The sequence below is a fragment of the Lagopus leucura genome, unplaced genomic scaffold (genome assembly GCF_019238085.1).
Source record: "Lagopus leucura isolate 7727_CA_CO unplaced genomic scaffold, USGS_WTPT01 Super-Scaffold_73, whole genome shotgun sequence".
NCBI lineage: Eukaryota > Metazoa > Chordata > Aves > Galliformes > Phasianidae > Lagopus > Lagopus leucura.
The window spans coordinates 99,325,033-99,343,795 of record NW_024962252.1 but is presented as its reverse complement, the minus strand read 5'-3'; the positions used below and the strand labels follow the sequence as shown (position 1 = coordinate 99,343,795).

At 47.5% G+C, this 18,763-nt stretch overlaps 3 protein-coding genes across 4 annotated transcripts in view; 1 reads left to right on the top strand and 2 right to left on the bottom strand.

Moving 5' to 3' along the window:
• PAX1 (paired box 1) overlaps window positions 1-336 on the bottom strand; it is a 51,663-nt gene extending 51,327 nt beyond the window's left edge. The window contains exon 1 of the mRNA XM_042875285.1: window positions 222-336. Coding sequence (XP_042731219.1) covers window positions 222-336 — 115 coding nt within the window. The remainder of the gene's footprint in view (window positions 1-221) is intronic.
• A 520-nt stretch (window positions 337-856) lies between these two features.
• Window positions 857-1,967, top strand: NKX2-4 (NK2 homeobox 4). Its single transcript, XM_042895154.1, has 2 exons — window positions 857-1,223; window positions 1,321-1,967. The coding sequence occupies exons 1-2, from the start codon at window positions 857-859 to the stop codon at window positions 1,965-1,967; spliced, it is 1,014 nt and encodes a 337-aa protein (XP_042751088.1).
• A 1,784-nt stretch (window positions 1,968-3,751) lies between these two features.
• Window positions 3,752-18,763, bottom strand: part of XRN2 (5'-3' exoribonuclease 2) — a 45,102-nt gene continuing 30,090 nt past the window's right edge. For both annotated transcript variants that reach the window (XM_042884176.1, XM_042884167.1), the window contains 4 exons: window positions 18,572-18,699; window positions 13,028-13,088; window positions 8,175-8,316; window positions 3,752-4,520 (listed from right to left, as the gene is read on the bottom strand). In XM_042884176.1, the coding sequence (XP_042740110.1) occupies window positions 4,458-4,520; window positions 8,175-8,316; window positions 13,028-13,088; window positions 18,572-18,699 (394 nt within the window). In that variant the 3' untranslated portion in view covers window positions 3,752-4,457. The remainder of the gene's footprint in view (window positions 4,521-8,174; window positions 8,317-13,027; window positions 13,089-18,571; window positions 18,700-18,763) is intronic.

The window sequence follows — 18,763 nt, the reverse complement described above, 5'->3', positions numbered from 1 at the left end:
AGAGAAGAGAAGAGAAGAGAAGAGAAGAGAAGAGAAGAGAAGAGAAGGGTCCCATGGCCCCCAGGCCACCCTGCAGTGTGGGAGCAGCTCGCAGCATCCAGCACCGGCCACCTGGGTGCACGTCGAGAGGCTGCATACGGTTGTGCCGTGCCCGGCAGCCCATCCTCACCCAGGGAAGGGGTGGCAGCTGCGCGAGGACACGCCGAGAGCTCAGCCCCTACTCGCGGACACGGCCGCCCCGTCGGGCTGCCCGGAGCGGGCAGCAGAGCCCGGCCGCAGTTTCCCCGACGTCTCCGCAGCCCCAGCCAGGAGGCAGCGGCAGCCCCGAAGGGGCATTTCGTCGTGGCAAAGCAAACGAAATCCCAAATCCCCGACCGTCCATCGCCCTTCCAAACTCCCCCCGGCCAGGCCCGGACCCCACGGAGCGGCGACCCCCGGGCCCCGTCCCCGCCGCGCCCACGCCGGGAGCGCCGCGGGTTTCGGGAGAGGCGTTTTCCGTCAGGGCCGCGCCGTCGGGTCGCGGGTACTTACGGGCGAGGGCCGCGGAGGAGCTGCTGCGGCCGTGCCCCGGGGCGGCCGGGCTTAAGAGCCCGTCGGCGGCCGCGGGACAATGCCGGGAGGAGGGGGCCGGGGCCGGGAGGCGGCGGGAGGCGGGGGCGCTGCCCGGCGGCGGGGAGGGGACGGGGCCGCCCGCCGCCGCTGTCCCCCTCCGGGCCGTCGCTCCGCCCCTCGGTGTCTGGCGTAAAGCTGGCGCCGGGCTAAAAGAAACGGCGAGCTACGAGCGCCCAGGGGCTGGTAGCCGCCAGCGCACGGCTCGCCGGTGGCGGCGGGAGCGGAGGGCCAGGCCCGCCCCGCCATGTCGCTGAGCCCCAAGCACACGACGCCCTTCTCCGTCACCGACATCCTCAGCCCCATGGAGGAGAGCTACAAGAAGTTCGGCGGTATGGACGGGGCGGCCGGGCTGGGGCCCTACAGGCAGCCCGCGGTGCCCGGCGCCGCAGCGGCCGCCGTCCCGCAGCACGTCGTGGCGGGCCCCGCCGGGGCGGCCGCCTACCACATGCCGCACGGCGTCTCCCAGTTCCCGCACGGCGCCGTCGGGGGGTACTGCGGCGGCGGGCTGGGCAACGTGGGCGAGCTGCCCGCCTACCCCGACGGCATGAGGAGCGGCGCGGCGGCGGGCGGCGGCTGGTACGGGGCCGGCGGAGACCCGCGTTACCCCGGCAGTAAGTGCGGGCGCGGGGCGAGGGGCGGCGGGCGGCGGGATGGGGCGGCCGCGTTCCGACGGGGCGGCCCCGGCTCTGAGCCGCGCGTCCCGCTCAGTCTCCAGGTTCGTGGGCCCGGCGGCGGGGATGAACGTGGCCGGGATGGGCGGCCTGAGCGGCCTCGGCGAGGGAGCCAAGGGCATCGTGCCGCTGCACGCGGCCCCGCGGAGGAAGAGGCGAGTGCTCTTCTCGCAGGCGCAGGTCTACGAGCTGGAGCGGCGCTTCAAGCAGCAGAAGTACCTGTCGGCGCCGGAGCGGGAGCACCTGGCCAGCCTCATCCACCTCACGCCCACCCAGGTGAAGATCTGGTTCCAGAACCACCGCTACAAGATGAAGCGGCAGGCCAAGGACAAGGCGGCCGCCCAGCAGCTGCACCCCGACGGCTCCGGCGGCCTCTGCCAGCAGCCCTCGCCCCGCCGCGTCGCCGTGCCCGTGCTGGTAAAGGACGGCAAGCCCTGCCCGCCGCCGGGCAACGGCACCCCGGCCCCCGGGCAGCCCGCGGCCCCCAGCGGCCCTGGGGGCTCTCTGCCCGCCTCCCACCCTCACCCCGGCTCGCTGGGGCAGGCGGCGGACCTGGAGGAGCTGGCGCCCAGCCCGCCGCCGCTGCACGGCCAGGTGCCCCCCCTGGCCCCCATGGACTCGGCCGGCGTCGATTACAACGGCGGCATGGTCAGCCCCAACCTGCTCTACGGCAGGACGTGGTAATCCGACGGGGCGGGCGGCTCGGCGTGTCCGCACCCAGCCCGGCCCCGCCGTCCCGCGGAGCCCGAGAGCCGCCGTGCGCGTACCTTGCGGCCCCGCTGAGCGCGAACAATAAACCTTCTGAAGTGCAACTTAGCCCGGCAGAATTAATTTTAGAAGGGTGCCCCCGAAGTGCGATTTCATTATCGGTTGATTGGAGGGAAATTGAGTTGTAACCGGAGGTCGAGGAGGCGGCGAGCGGTGCGGGCGGGAGCGGCCGCTGCCTTCCGCAGGACGGGGAGCGCCGGCAGCGCCGAGAGGACGCGGAGACTTTCCGGAGAAGCTCGTCGGCTTCGACGCTCGCATTCCAGGGGGAAAAAGAGCCGCGTTCGTTGTTCTGAATTACGGCTTACGAAATTAACGTTCGCGCATGGACAGAAAGCCCCCCGACGGCAGCGGGCAGACCCCTCCGGGCCGCCTCGGGGCTGCGAACGGCGGGCGGGCGGGGAGCGCCGCGGGTCCCGGTGTGCGAGCCGCTTTCTTCTTCTAATTTTCTTTTTTTTTATTGTCGCTTGTTTGTTTGCTTTGTTTCCCCATCCCTTTATTTTTACTCCTTTTCCCCTGCATTTTTTTGTTTTTTCCTTTTACTTTTCCAGGGTTTTTTTTGTTTGTTTTTTTTTCGTCTTTTTTTTTTCCGTTTTTTTTTTTTTCCTCCCGGTTTTTTTCTATTTCTTTCTATTTCTTTCTTCGATTTCTTTCTATTTATTTATTTATTTCTCCGTTCTCTTTTTCTTTCTTTCTTCTTTTTTTTTTTTTTTTTTTTTTTTTAACAATAAAGACAAACGTTGTTCTGAACCCTCGCTGCTTCCTTCCCGCTCTGTGCCCGCGGCCGCCGCCTCCCTCCTACAAAACTGCGCTGGGATTTCGTTCCGTGACGCTACCTTGTTCTGCTGTTGGAACGGTTTTGGGGGTGGAATTGATTTAGGACTCCCGCTCCCCTGCAGCACGCAGGAGCAAAGGGGATGCTGTGCCCATGCAGACTCCCATGCCGCTCTCTGCCCGGCTCCGAGGGGGAATGCCAGCTTTGAGAAGCGTGGCTGCCAGCCTTGGGGGCAAAGAGCTGGACAGGGGGATGCTGCTCCCAAAGGAGCTCCCTTTCACCCTAAGCTTCCTCCCCTTACCCCAGAAATGAGTGAGGGACAAGGGCACGCCTGCACCTCGAGTTCAAGCCCAGGAGCGGCGTCAGTAGGGCAAGCAGCAGCTCCTTCCACCAGCCTCCCTCCCACCACTGCACTTGCACAAAAACCCAAACTTGCTGGCTTTGTTCTGCTAAAAAAATTACTTTTGGAGACCAATGTATTTTTCTGGAAGTGGGAGAAGGGCACGGGGGAACGCTGACAGCTTTTGTCAACCCCAGGTAGTACAGCAATTGCATTGCAACGAAAGATACTACACCAATCTCCATCACTTGAAAATAACACAGTTTCACCCTCGAAGGTCAGAGGGCTGGAGGCTTTTGCCCCATTGCTGGTGATTAAGGTGTGTGCCTAAACAGAGACACTCACAGGAGATGGCCGAAGCAATGCTGGCTCTCACAGCTGTGTGTGCAAACCTCAGGAGCACGAGTAAGAGGTGCTACAGCAGCTTTTACCTGGATGCTCCAAGGCAGCAGAAACAGGCTCAGGTTTTGGTTAAACAAAGCTTTGAAATGTTAGGGTAGAGGCTGTGTGGAACTAGTGCTGCAGTAATGAATATCCACTGTGTGCATACAGAAATACAAAGGGGAGAAATAAAGCACGGGGTAGCGCTCCAAATTTCAAAAGCCACTTTATAAAGCAAATAAAAATATTTACTGATTTGGTACACTCACATGGAAAACCCCTAGAAAGAGTACTAAAAATGAATGGAAACTCCATACAGGGCAGCTATTTTAAATTATATATCAAAACAGACTGGTACGGCTTCCGTGCTTGTTCGTGTTACAAAAACCAAGTCAAAAAACAGGCAACAAGCTGTAGAAGTGGAAATGTTCTGCTTCAGAGTCCAAAAATCTCCTGCTTTCCTCTATAAGAAATCCAAAGCATCATCAGAGCAGCACTGCTGGATGCGTCCTTAACCCCGGTGCGCTGCGTGCTGCCCGCTGCGTCCTCGCCGAGTTCATCAAATCTGATTTCTGTGCATTCTTTACAACTCCGTGTCTGTTTTCAGGCTCTTGTGTGTGAAGTAGAGGGTGGCTGCAGCTCGCATTGACAGGCGCTGCGCGGCACAGCTTGGGGATGCCATGAGGACAAAACAGCTCTCCCACCTCGGCTCACGGCTTTGCAGATCGGGGTGAACTCGTGGTTCGCAGCGGCAAAACATAATGGGTTCGGTAAGAAATGTACACATGTCAAACAAGCAGAGTTTAAAATCTACAGGGAGGTTGCTGCACAATTTCATTTCTTCCCCCTCCCTCCCCAGGTTAATAAAAACAAAACCGAAACCCGGACGTTTTGTGGGCTTGGGAGAGCAGAGCTAATTCCAGCTGTATCTTCCCGAGGGTGGGGGCAGCAGGTAGGGCCTCCCGGGGCCGTATGCCTACAAACAAACAAAAGCAAGCATTTATTTTTTGGATTAACAGCACAGCAAACAAGTTAGCGGGGCTCCAGGCGCCCCTACAGCAATGAAACAATGCATCCTCAGCACAGAAAGGCACCGCGCCGCAGCCGCTCTCAGCACAGCCTCCGCTCAAGGAGGGCAGATCCACACAGCATCCGTGCCCCAGCAGAAGCAATGCTGCTCAATAAATGGCTCCTTTTCTGCTTGAGCCGTATGTGAGCTGAAGCTAAAGAGAGTCAGCCGTTGGTAGTGAGGGACAACTGAAAACCAAAAATGAAAACCGTTTGGTTTTGTTACAGAAGCGTTTTTCAGCACTTGTGCGCTTTTAATACCAGGCAAAGCATTCCAAAATCTCACGCTGAGGCTCAGCACAAATGAAGGCATTTCTGTCTTTGAGATCAAGCCTTCTATGCAGTACGTAAGGAAAGAAAAAAAAAAGCTGCTGGGGAAAAAAAAAAAGAAAAAAAAGGTAAAAAAAGGTTAAAGTGTCCTTGAAGCATTTCAAACGATTTAAAATCCTGATGCGCTGCAGAGCCCACAAAGTTCATTCTGTTGGCAGCCGTGGGGTTTTTGTTGGCTTTTCCTGGGGGAGGGAAGGGGGACCAAGGGCTGATGAAGAGGCTTCGTTTTGTTCTTTAAAAGAGAAAAACCATCTTTACCCGGGAACGGAGATAGCTGCTGGAACTGAAAAGGCAGAGGGCTTCGCTCCACGTGTTTGTGGCAGGCAAGCAAATAGATTTGAACAGAAAACATTTACACCCTGTTTTTGAAGCGGGATCTGAAGAGAGATGTGCAGAACGTGCTGTTTTAGGAAGATCTGGGGTTTGTTTTTAATCGCAGTCAATGCAAAACCCCAACAATTAAACCAGCTGAGTTGCCTGCAACCCCTGAGAAATCCTTCCAGTCGCACAAAGAGCAGAAAGCTCTGTCTGTGTGCCCAGGCATGGCTCAGGAGGGCTCTTAACAGCTACACAAGGCATTTATCTGGACGTTCAGTTACGTATTAGTAAGGCCTGAAATCAGGATGTCAAGCAGCTCCACGACCACATTTACGCTTTATTTCTCTGTGCCAGCTCCGAGGCACAGGGAATGTGCACCACCCCCAAGCAGCCCCTATCCGTGGCAGTTGCATTAATTTTGTAAGCACTTTGCAGCAGCGTGTTTATTAACCTCTTCACGCCATGTTCTGGATGCTGTAAAAAAAGAATTCAGAGGTGAAAGGGACCGAAGATGATTATTTATGCTGCTCTGTGTCACCGCTTCCACTTGAATCCCTTTTCAGGGCTTTAAAGCTTTGAGATGTGCAGGCAGCAATGCTAGATTCAATTACTGGTTTCGCATCCTAAACCTTTTCAGGTAGAGGCTAATTTTACTTCATTGCCATCAGCCCCAAGGAAATAATTACATCTGAAAGTTCATTCAAAAATAATGTAAAAAAAACAACAAAAAAAAAAAAACAAAACTGAAAGGCATGGCTGCCATCCTGCCTCCTATTTCACCACTGGGGCAGCAAGCAGCTGTAGAGCTGCAGAGGTTGTTTATCACTGCACACATAGGTGCCCACAGTGCTCCGAGATCTCAGTTTCAACCTTCCAAACAGGCACTGACCCCCATCCCACCCTGCTCTGAAACAATTCCTGTCCGCTTCTGTGCTGCCTGGTAGTAACTGTTATTCACAAAGACTCAAGGTGGGGAATAAACTAATTGAAGCACTGACTTCTTTCACAAAAATGCAGGATTCAGCTCCTGGACACCATTTCCCCAGCAAGGCTAATGTGATGAAGATGCTGTCTAATTTTGCTTACAGCCAAGCCTGTGCTGGAAGGATTTGCACTGGCCACACCTCCTCTGCATACTCAAAGCCAGAGTGCATGGTATACTTGCTTCACTTTTCCTCATTTCCTGCTGCAATACTAAACACTACAGCTGAATGAGCTGGAGACAGTTCTTCCTCCAGTCTTAAAAGCCTCCTCTGCACTAAAAATGCTTCAGGGTAGGAGATGGGGGGAGGTGTGCAAAGAAGGGAGATCTCACTGCTGCTAACAAGGGTTCAGCCAAACACGAGTTGAAGAGTTGGGAGCAGTGGGGCAGGCTGCTTGTTGGCTATAGATCTTTTCAGCAGCAAGATGTAATCCTGCAGCCCAGGGACAATGCTGAGAACGGTATTAGTGGCTCTCAGGCTGTTTCTGCTGGGCTCCGGTCCTGACAAGCTGAACCAGCGACAGAAGCACATGGCACTCTGCAAAAAGCTTCCCCAGCAAAGGCCAAAGGCTCTTCTGCTACAAACTGGATTTGACAGTACGTGTCTTTATTGTATTAACTGCTTTAGAAAACTCAGAGCTAACGATGTCACAGTGCAAAGTGGTTGCGATGGATTCTGCTACCTGAGTCTCCCAGTCGGAATAGAAAAGAAAAATATGAAGTGGACAAAGAACCAGAAGTGGCAAAAAAATGTAAGACTTTCAAGTACATTATGTATTAAATGGATTGTGCTTGCAGCTCCTGCTGCGTAAGCAAAGGAGACTAGGATGTTATCCAACACACTGCAGGACAGAGTTCAGACCTAAGAGAAAATCACTACTGGAAGCATAAGGGGAACAGCCCTAGAAATCAAACATCAGATTGGACTCTGTGTCACACTGTGCAACAAATGCTTGCAGGCTGGGATGGCCACAAGGAAAACTAAGAGCATATATCCAAGTGTGACTTGACTGGAGTATATTTGAAAGAGGTAGGGAAGAAGCAGGTCCCACTAGAAGGCAAATTTCAGAAGGTTTGTGCCTTGTTTGCTATATTAAAGGGCTGGGATATAGTTACTGAGCAGCTGAGTACCTTTTTTTCTCTTTCCCCATTACTGGCCAGTAGCCTTCCCACAACTGAGCAACAATTCCAATTCACAAAAACAGTATCAGACCATGAAGCTTAATACAAACATCTGAAAAGTATTTTAAACTAGTGAGTAGCACTGCAAACGCCCAAGTTCCTAACTTAAGAGAATATGCAGACTAAGTTTTTACTGGGAATACGAACACAAAAATAGCACATAAGCAAAACAACCTGCTGCTTTCAGGCCTTTCTGTTCTGTTGCATTTTCATAATCTGATGATAAAAACCACCTCCAATTTCGGATGTTCTCCTACCAAGTTTGCTTGCTTTTTGTTTAGCCAAACTTATCTCCAGGTGTACATTCACAGATGCTGCTTACTCTGACTATGAGAGTCTGACATTTAAATAGATTCAGCCAGTAAGCATTTGAGGGGGCAAAAAAAAAGTCAAGTTGTAAGAACCTACAGTTTAAACACAGCAGGGAGACATCCTTCCATCTCCAAAGCATGTAGATTTCGTATGTTCCCTTACAGAAGGGGAAGGCTCTGGTTGAAATACTTGCCTTCAGATCCTATTTTCTCAAGCTGCAAGAGGTGTGTGACTTGGTAAGACGCTTGATCTGGTTTTAATGAAACGCAGTGATGGTGTGGGCCTCGTGCCACAAGCACACACAGAGGGGCTGGGCAGGGTAGGGAGGCTTATTTGTCGGTGCTTGCACTGGTGGCACAGCCAGCAGACCACATGCAGCAGAGGAAGGCCCACCCTGCAGCCACACACTGAGAAGAGGTGCACACAGCATTTCCATACCTGCCTCCCCCGGTCCATCCGATCCTCAGGTCTCTGTGGGTAGTTCATGGGCCCACCCAGCCCCTGGTACTGGCCCGGTGGGTACTGACTTTGGGCTGGCAGCATGCGGTTCCAGGCGAGCAGCGGGGCGGCCCCAGCAGTTCTGGAATAGAGAAGAAAGCGTGACCTCAGGAGTTCTGGGCTACAAAATGCACGTTGCTGTGCTCTTGTTTGATACGTGCTACCATTTGCCTCACATTTGCTCACTGCTTCTCTCCCCACGCTTGAAAGCCACACGCTGCCACCGCTCAGACTTCACAAACCAGATAGTCCAAAATATTCCTCGAAAGGATTCTGCCCAGCTTTTATTCTGGGAGCAAATTTGCCAGTTCATCTGCAGCAATCCTGACCATCGATTAAAACCCAGACCTCACCAAGCTAGCTGAACGTAACGCACCGTCCAAAGAGTAAACATGTGCAATACGGGAGAATGAGGCTTTCTTTTCTAAATGTCCAGGCTCTTTCTGGGAGTCCATTCTTTCTTGTTAATTGCAGGTTGCAAATGAATTCTTACTGTGAGTATTCTGAATCTAGGGTAGGGGCCTTGGCTGCTTTTTCCCATCCATTATTCTGCTCAATATGTCAGAAGGTCTGATCGGGAAGAAACCTTTTCAAGTTCTATTGATGCCGTTTTCAATTGACCACGGTGACCTAGCAACATAAGCACTAATTGGCATGGACTGACTGACATTTGGTGTACAGTTTATATGGGAACGCAAATTCAACATCCATTATAACCCAGTTTGCCATCCTAGATTACTAACAGCAAGAAATGTTTTAATTGCCTTCAAGTACCTATTCTAACATTACAATTATAAAGCAACAGGTATAATACATCCAATCATTGTTTGATTAAAAATATTTAGAAAAATGATACAGCCATGATATAGTCTTCAGAGCTGAACACTGGTAAGGGTACAACCGCTCACAGAAGTCATAGCAGTTCTGTTTTGCACTGCAATATGTTGTTGTAATGAGAAAATACTGGCTAGCTGAGACAGCTAATCTTTTATGACCCGCATTCGAGAGAGCCAGTTAAGCACAGAGACAGAAATAGGAGCACAGTGAGCACAAGTACCACATTTCACATTTACCTGCTGCACTCCTTAACTGAGTTACTGTGCACATCTTCCAAGAGTCTGCCCCTAGGTTTGCTGGAGTACATTGGTGGGACTTTGGCTTCAGCCAAACAACCTGATGCAGGGACTCAATCTGATACACACTGTCAAACACACGCAGCTTAAGGAGGTGTTGTGATGTCAGGAATGAAGCTGTCCCCAGTAGGAGGATGCTCTGATGGGAGCAGAGCTCTACCATGGGAGGCAAACACTGCTCAAGTAAGTGGGGAAGCAATGCCAGGAGAACTGGGAAACAATTTCACCTACTGGAGCAGAGGCAAAGTTGATTGGGCATAGAAACTCCTATCATCTCCCAAAATGAAACAAATAATACCTATTTATACACTGGCTGGTCTTATCTAATAAATATGCAACAGGTAAACACGATGTGCAAGGAATGTACTAAAAAGGAATTTGCACAAAAGCTAAACGGCAATAGGCAGCTTTATTTTTAGCTTCAGAGATGCCTAGAAAATGCACAGTGTTACCTGAAGTATTCAGTAGGAAGAGCAATATCATCTCCTGAGTTAATAGCACATTGTACTTCCTAAACTAAACACTCAAAATCAGTATTGTACCAAGGATGTTCCTTTTGATTAAGGGTTTTGAGTACTAACTTCATCTTGTTATTGTTCCTAGAAGACAGCAGGCTCTTCAGGAAGAACATACTGTTCTGCCTTATGGAAAAATCCATTGGATTACCCACATAACCCCAGTTCTGAAGCTCATCAACCATTCAGTTTCTACAGCTTTGCCAACATCCTTGCGAGAAATACCCTCAGCCCTGAGGATTACAGGTCAAAAGTTGTGTCCTATACTTGGAACGGGAAAGTTCAAAGCAAATTTCATCTGACATTAATATGCATTTTGCATAGAGTTTAAAAGCCCCGTTTTTATAAAGCGCTGTTTGTTATCAGGACACACAGCATCTCGGTTTTGAATCCCTCTTAAGGTGTGAAGCTGATAATAATCAGTTGTAACTATCACGTATTCCAGGGGATCACAGAATGGCCTGGGTTGAAAAGGACCACAATGCTCATCTAGTTTCAACCCCCTGCTATGTGCAGGGTCACCAACCAGCAGATCAGGCTGCCCAGAGAATAAACACAGCGATGAACCTGGTAGGAGAAGATATGCTGTAGTGCATATTCTGTTCTTCAAGCTACAAAAACAGTTCAAACCTTTTCTGCTGCTCTTAATTCACCGAGCTATTTACTATTTTTAATCAAACAACTTCTTAGATCATCATCTGCTAAACAACTCAGCAACCTATATGGTTTGTGGCAATCGACTTCATGCTCCTCCAATGACTGCATTAATGGGTGATTTAAGCAACCTAAGGGCAGAGATAGCAAAGCTGCTCCCCAGGGGTAACAAAAACCGTGTGCTATTTGGAATATCACATGAATTCCCATTGGCAGTTACTCAACTGCAGTGCCCAGAGTTGTGCTGACTCAGAATTAAAGTAACACATCTATGTACTGAATAGCTAACACACCGTGTCAGGAAGCTTTATGTAAAAAGAAGAAATCTTACGCTGGACACGAGATCATCTGGATTATGAGGAAAAAGCTTTGCACTACTGATTTCCACCCCCTCCCACAGGCCTATGAAACAAGAGCCAGTTTAGCACCAGCTGCACTACTCTATCCCAGAAACAGCACAAAGGCTCAAAGCTTTACTGTCAGGGACAGGCTCCTTGCTTATCCTTTGCTTGATCAAGGATATCGTAGCCTCCTGCCAACCCACTTCATCTGAAAAGGCTGGAGCAGGGGCTGGCCTCTCCCTCTGCTGCTTTCTTCCTGGGAGTCGAAGGGGCAGAGAGCAGAAATTCTTTGCAGCTTTTGCTGTTGGAGCACCTGAAGCAGCAGCAGCATGCAGGAACAGCCCCAGCAGCACATGCAGCAGCAGCTTTGCAGCACCCAGAGCTTGCTGCTGGCCTGGCTTCTTACCAGGAGTTAACTGGGAAGCTGAAAAGCTCTTGGGGAGAAGGTGATCAGTTCAATAGGTTTGACCATTGCCCAAAGCATCTCTTTGAACACCCTCCTCTTTCCTAATCAAATATGTGTTCCAAAACCACAGCAGAATTACTTGTCTTCAGTTCTACAACTGGCAAGTCTGTGATTTGCACCATCAAACGAAATACAAAACAGGAAGGGGAAAGTCTTGTAGAGAGAATAGCCAGAAAAGCAAGAATTACATCTTGAAGCAGCACCATTCATCTGCAAAAAATGGTGCATCTGGAGAGTGCGTGCTTGCTTCTAAAGGTATTAGCAAGAGCCACATGCAGCAATCCTATGATAGGAGTCTAAACAGAAACAGTCCATTATGACAGTTATGTGAGAAGACGCCTTTCAAGTGTGAAACAAAACAATTTCTGCCTGAAAGGAATTATTTATATGTGAATTGAGAAACCCTTTCACTTTCCAAAAATAAAGGACCCAATGACAAAAGCACAGCGGTGTAAAAAAAAAAATAATTACAAGTTACAGATGTGTGGCAATATTGGACAAAACGACACAATGCAGACTGCATTCAATTAAGGTGTGGGAACAGCAACTCTCACAGACAAAGTGATATTAAAGTTTGTAATGTGACATTCAATTATAATGCAATATTTCCCATTGACACGACGCAGGACAAGGGAGCTGAACTTCCACAGGGATCAAAACGGTTGCCATGGAAAGCATGATTGCAGAGAGCTCAGTAAATTCTACCCAAGCTGATACTTTCAATGGTTAACATTTGCAAATAAATACATGGGGAAAAAAACTTCTGCCTAATAGGAGCAGAAACTTCAAGGACCTTCCATACAGCCCCCTTCCTCCATAAATATAAACAAAGGTAATTATTCATGGCTTTCACAGGTATGCTGAAGTTTGTGAAGTCTGCCTGACTTAAGGGCATACAACCTATCAATGAGAGAACGCATGCAAGACATCCCTTATTATCAAACCATGTCACATTCCTTCTATTCGATGGCACTTATTGCACTGCAGATTCCATAATCCTCCTCTGAGTCCCTTCTGCATTTAATTCAGTTCAGTCTTAAGTAGTTAAAGAAACTGTTTTCAGTGGCAACTAATAACTACTGACCTACAGTGACACTGCCCTACAATAGGCTTGTCAGGCCTGAAAAACTTGTACCAAAGAAGCTGATTAGGACTTCAAGAGGTTTGTAGCAAGAATCAATGGCTGGTCTGTACTAATGCTCTGGTTGCGGCACAGAAATGATAAAAGTGGAACACCATTAGTTATGCCTCATTAAGCTCCACAGCCCTCCTAAAAAGAAATTTGTTTAGCCTGTCCAAAATCTAATGCAGTTTTAAGCTCTCTGTGTTCAATTTCATAGTATCTCAAAAGCTTCAATAAGATAAAGGCCAAAGAACCAAGAACGGTACCAAAGCACCAACAGTAAAGTTAATTTTGAAGTCTGAGTTTTTAATGGAAAGTGTTTTTGCCTTCCTTTTTTAATACAAAGTACTCAAACCTTTTAAAGGATGAACGCCGCACAGTGTGCTCACAAAATATAAATAAATCATGGACATTAATTAACTTAAAAAAAAACCAACATGACGTGAACAAATTTAAACAACGGAGTTCAAAACAAAGAGGTAAGAATGCTGTGAAAGCCAAACAGAAACAAGTACGTACTTTTAACCACGCTTTACAAAACATCAGTGCCACCTGCCTTACCTTTGTGGTGCTTGCTGAAATAAGGGCGTAGGGCCTCGCCAAGACTCCTGAGGTCTAAGATCTATAGGGCAAAACAAGAAGTTAAGAGTAAATATACTTACAAGAAGCTCTGATTTCTATCCTGCATCATTCGTTCTTAAACTAGATACACCACAAAATACACATCACTAATTCTTCTTTCGTTACCAATGCTGGTTTTGATGGATTTCCTTTACGTCGGTCCACGACGAGCTCAATGCTAATAAAAGGCAATCTTTTAAAATAAGCTTCAAGTTACAGGAATTTATTTTAATCAGTTGATGCTTGAACACTTCCCAGGTGTCTTAGCATTTCAAAATGCAAAACCAAGTCTGTTGCTCTAAAACTGAAGACTTGAATGTTTCCCACAATTGTGTCTGTCACTGCATTACATGAAAGAACTCTGCATTAACATATATAGAAATAAATCCAAACTTAAGATTTTGAGATCTTGGAAGTGCGTGTAGATGAGATATTTAAGACATTTACAAGTCTATTAATTAAATCTATTAACGATCCCTCAGATCACCTAATTAGATTGAATTAAATCTTTTGGCCAAAGACACAGCCCTGCAGTTATAAGAAACTGGAATGAAGAGGACCACCCACTTCTCAATTGTGTCTTCTACCCAAACCACCTCTTTACAAAGACGTAGCAGTAACAACATTGCTTTAACAGGACACGCAATTAAATGGTTGTTGTTCTTCTAAATAAACTGGTCAGTAAACATGATGAAAGAAACAGCTCATCAATAGCTCCCCGGTCAGGTCACAACACTCAAATTGTGTAGCAACCACAAGCTTCAGTTTCAGTGACACCTTTGATTCTTTTCAATGGTGTTTAAGTGTGACCTAATTTTAACAGCTGGTTCCAGAAGCTGACTAATGGATATGCTATGATGGAACAGTAAAAACCCTGTTAAACCACCAATATTCAAGTACACTAAAGCCCTGCAATCGTTTGAAAGAAACGAGGAGAAATAGATAGAGGGAGATCTGTGCCTCTCTCCTAACTCTGTCTGGATTGTCTGCGTGCTTTAATGGCCTGACCTGAACAGAAAGCTTTCGTGGCAGCACTTGAGAGCTCAGCACACAGTGTGGGCAGGCCTTACTGAAGATAACACACACTTGGGTCAGTGGAAATCAATCGTGATGCCCAGCAGCTCTGTCGTTTGTATCTGGCCACCTCTAGCCACAGCTAATCCCCCCCAGGCCCAGGAACACAGACACCTGCTCAGTGGTACCTATCTTTTATATGTAAATATACTGTATTTCTGTATACATACATACACAGGTGCATGTTGTTACCACCTGATGCTCATAATCAGGCAGAAGTGGTTATCTCATACCTAACGCACCACAAGGACCAAAAAGATGGAGGTATGACACACTTACACTGATTAAGCCTATCAGAATTGCAAGGGTTTTCACATGCATAAGCAGGCTGGGCAAACACGATGCTTTAGTGACAATGTTTGCTATTCCACAGAAAAATCAGTGCAATGCAAGAAAACCCCAGAATCGTAGTGCTGGCTTTGAGACTGGGTGTGTGAGAGAGAGAGAGAGAAAGAGAGCAATTAAGCTACAGCCCTCACCTGAAATGAAGTCATTACAGGTTTTTATTTTTAAATTTGAGCTAAGATCTTGTTACATATAACCATAAATTCGTTACAGTCCAAGAGCGTCCCTCATTTCAAACTAAAATATCCCAGCAAGACTTTTCATTTCTGATAATTTCCAAGCCCTAATAATGCTAGCACTGCAGAAAAGCGTGCAATACAGCAGAACTGAGCTCTGCTAACATGTTTGCAATTAGAAATCCTCCACCTGTAGCTAGCACATCTAGTTCCTTATGCGCAGCCACCAGGATGACTGCTGGATTTGGGCTCTAGCATAGCTCAGGTTTAGGAGACCTACAGATCCACATACCTTGATAAATCGTGTAGTTTTAAAGCTATAGTTTCTTTTGCACAGATGCCTTAGTCACACTGCAATGTGTCAGTCACCACAGAAATGGGAGGAGGCAGCTCAGTTCTCTTGCTGCTTGCTGGAAGACAAACTTCCAGTAAGACGACCCCAGTCTTGCCCTGGCATGGCGTTTCCTATTCACACAGATCCCTGCATAAGGGCTAGTTAAAATTTTATTTCATACTTAACTGCTTCTTTTCCCACCTGAAAGAGGCCCCACTACCCTGCTGTAAGCGCATCTTTATCTAACAGTCCCCTAGAGCTGCAAAGAGTTTAATGAAATCACCATAAACACATGTAAAGCCTCCTTATTACTGTTCATTTGTATGGCTCTGGCAGGGAACAGTCTTTGAAGGGGAAAAAGCTTGGAAAAGTAAATTACACTTCAAAAAGCGACAGAACTGGAAGAGAAACGACAATTAATATTTTATTTAGTCTTCAAAACAGAGGCATTTCCTAGAGCTATAAGGCCAAATAAACCGCCTTCCTCAGCAGCTCCTCAAGTAACAATTTATCTAATCAGTGTGGCAATCAAAGATGAGATTTTCTGTTTACTGATTGCACTAATCAAAATCACTTTTCAAATGCAGCTAATCGACAAGTTTACTGACTGAAATGGAAGTCATAAATCAGATACTTTGTGTTGCAGAAACCAAATATGCCATTCACAGAGTGCTACCATTCCACACTTGACTCCCCAAGTTATCAGCACAGACAATTATTCATCAGCTGAAAATTGGCACATCAAAGTCAAATCAGAGAACAGCAGTCAGGAACACCCACAGCAGGCCCTTGAAGGAGAGGTGGCACTTTGCTTGACCGCATTGCCCTTCGAGAGTGTAATTTTTCTTCATCACACATATAAAAATGTTATATGTAAAACGAAAAGTTGCTTTGCATCAATCCCATAAGGAGTGGGCATTGTAACCACATCAGTGCTCATTTTTCCAGAATGAGAGCATTTTCAGAAAGCTTCCCAATGGAGTTATTCCACATCATACAGGTGTTCTCTCACAATCTGCCTTTTACACCCTCACAAGGATGTAGCTGATGAACGTCACTCTGACACAGGACAATCTGCCCCCATAACAAAATTCTGCTTACACCTTTTCAATGCCTTGTAATTTGGTTTTCCTGGTTGAAGATACCTGCCTTTTGATAGCGGCACTTGAGCTTGGACTGAAAGATGTAGCTGCAAAGACAAGGAGATAGCTGTGCTCTCCTGTTCAGGAATACCTCTTGGTACTCCTAGACACAACTCTGTCTGGGTGAAATTGGTGGCAAGGAGAAATAAGCCTTACCTAATTCTGTCCATGTGTGCCTGTTCAAAAAAAGATGACTGCCACCTACTAAAACAGGGTACAGAGAGATGCTGATGTGCTTCCACCTCAACTGTTTGCAACCCAGTACAGGGGTGTAGTCCCAACTGCAAAAACATCCCTTCAGCATGAGCATAAGAAACTGATCTCAGCACAAGTTATGATAACTGAAGATATTTTCACAGGTGCTTTAAAATGGTGCTTTAAGCAGATCCCATTCTTCACTTGGTAGAAGAGAAGCTGAGGCACACAGTGCACTGACAGGTCCTCCTGACCCACCAGCCAGATGGCAGCACAGGAGGTGACACACCGCAACGGAGCTGGAAGGACCAGCAGGTTGACCTGGAACCTTTTAATGCACAAACAATAAATCAGTCCCTGCCTGATGGAAAACCAAGCAGGAAGGAAAAGGCACAAGAAGGAAGGGGAAGAGAAAAAAAAAAAAAAGGCTTTTAGGTTTGTCAAGCACACCCACAGAACAGCAACTGGGGATGCAAGGACTCTATGATGCCTGAAGGAATTTGAGAATGAGGAAGGGGCAGGAGATGAGGAGAGAATGGGATGTGTGAAAGAAAGCCCCCAGACAATTCCTGTGAGCAACAGATGTGCTGAGATTCCACACTGATCAGTGGATTCAAGCCTCCTCAATTTGAAAGAATGACGGCATCGGGGCCTATTTGCATTTGGAGTATTTCCTACACAACACAAGGTGCTCAAACGCCCCACGGGTGAGAGCTTTTGTAAGTATCTAATTGGCAAGACAAGCTCCATGTATGTAAGGCTCACAAAACTGCTTTGAAATAACTGTTTTTCAGAAAGCATCAAGATTCAAGTTTCAGAAGACACCAACAACAGTATGGGGGGGACCTACGGACTGATGAATCCCCACAAAACCACACATTCTCTGCCCTTGGAGAGAAAGACAAAAATATGATGGCAGTCTGGTAGTCCCACTCCTCTCTTCTTTAAAGACCGTATTTTTGCTTACTCCAGAAATCCATTTGTTTTTTCTTTTAAACAAAGTTCATAGCTCCAAACTCATACTTAGTCTGTGCCTCCAGACAATCTGGTTCCTCACACAGGAAGATTTCTGCACGCCCCACTCAAGCACAGCACATCCATTTTGCACCTGGGCAATAAGTTTAACTCAGTATGGCCAATGATATTATTTGCTGTTCCTCACGCAGTCAAGAAATACAAGTCAGCTCTAAGTAGTATGAAAGCCTCACCATACAGCAATCTGGTTTCCTGCATACAAGATGCTGGAGCTTGAACTTCAGCTATTTCAGCTGTCGAAACTTCAAACATATACGTTTAAAATTTCAAGAATTCAGCTAAATAATTACAACTTCTAAGTTGAAAGCACCTTTTTGGGCAGTTTAGCAATGTTTCCTCCTGTTTCAATCCCACCGTTACAGAAATGCAGTTCCTAATCACATGTGAAGAGAGAAGATGAAGAGCTCTGCTGTAACTCTTAAGTGACTGAAGCAGATGGCCCAAAATAAGACCAGTATATAGGAAAGGACAGAACCAAACACCTCCAAAAGGGACTGGGCAGTCCATGCATAGCAGCAGCAAACGCTGCAAGACACCACAGTTGTTCTCTCCAAACACAAGCCATCAAAATGCTAAGTCCACGGATGCTGGTGATGTTGAAATTCAGCCAATACACTCAGCATAACAGACACTAAAAACCTTATTGGAAAAAATGCAATTTGAATAGCAGGCACGGCATTCAAAGCGGGATCCTGCTTACAGGTACATCTTTGCATTTTAGAATCAAAACTGTTTCAGTGCGTTTCTTTTTTGGAATGGCTGTAGTGAAAAGTAATACAGAAGAGCAGCCCAAGGTTAATCACTCTGCTTCCCAATTTTCCAACACACAAAAAGCTCTGTTGCAGTTGTGGACTCTGCAAAAGCGTGGCTGACACAAGGATCTCTGTAACAAAATATCAAACGAAGCAATATAAAACACTTCCCATTCACTGGTGTGAGAAGTGTTAAAAATTCAGCACCTGGTTGGGTAAGGGCACCAAATACATCATACCTGAGTGCAACCATTGAAAGAGTGTAAAAAACGCATTGCCTGAACTCTCACTGTTGTCAGAACATCAAAGTAGGCAAAACACACCTCCTGCAGGATGAATTCCTGATTCTACTTGTTACCTGTAACAGCACAACAGACCAAAATCCAACTCATTTTTCAAACTCAGAAACGTATACAGCAGAACTCACTTACTTGACAGCAATTTAGGAATCTGCTGCTGCCCACTCATAAGAGGCCGGGTGTATGGGCTCCCATAAGCTCCAAGAGGTACTGCATTGGCATACATTCCTGGCATCCCTCTTTCCCTTGGCATTGCATGGCTATTGTGGGTAAGAAACGAAGAGCAGAATGAATAGGATGTTTTCACAAATGCCATCTTACAGC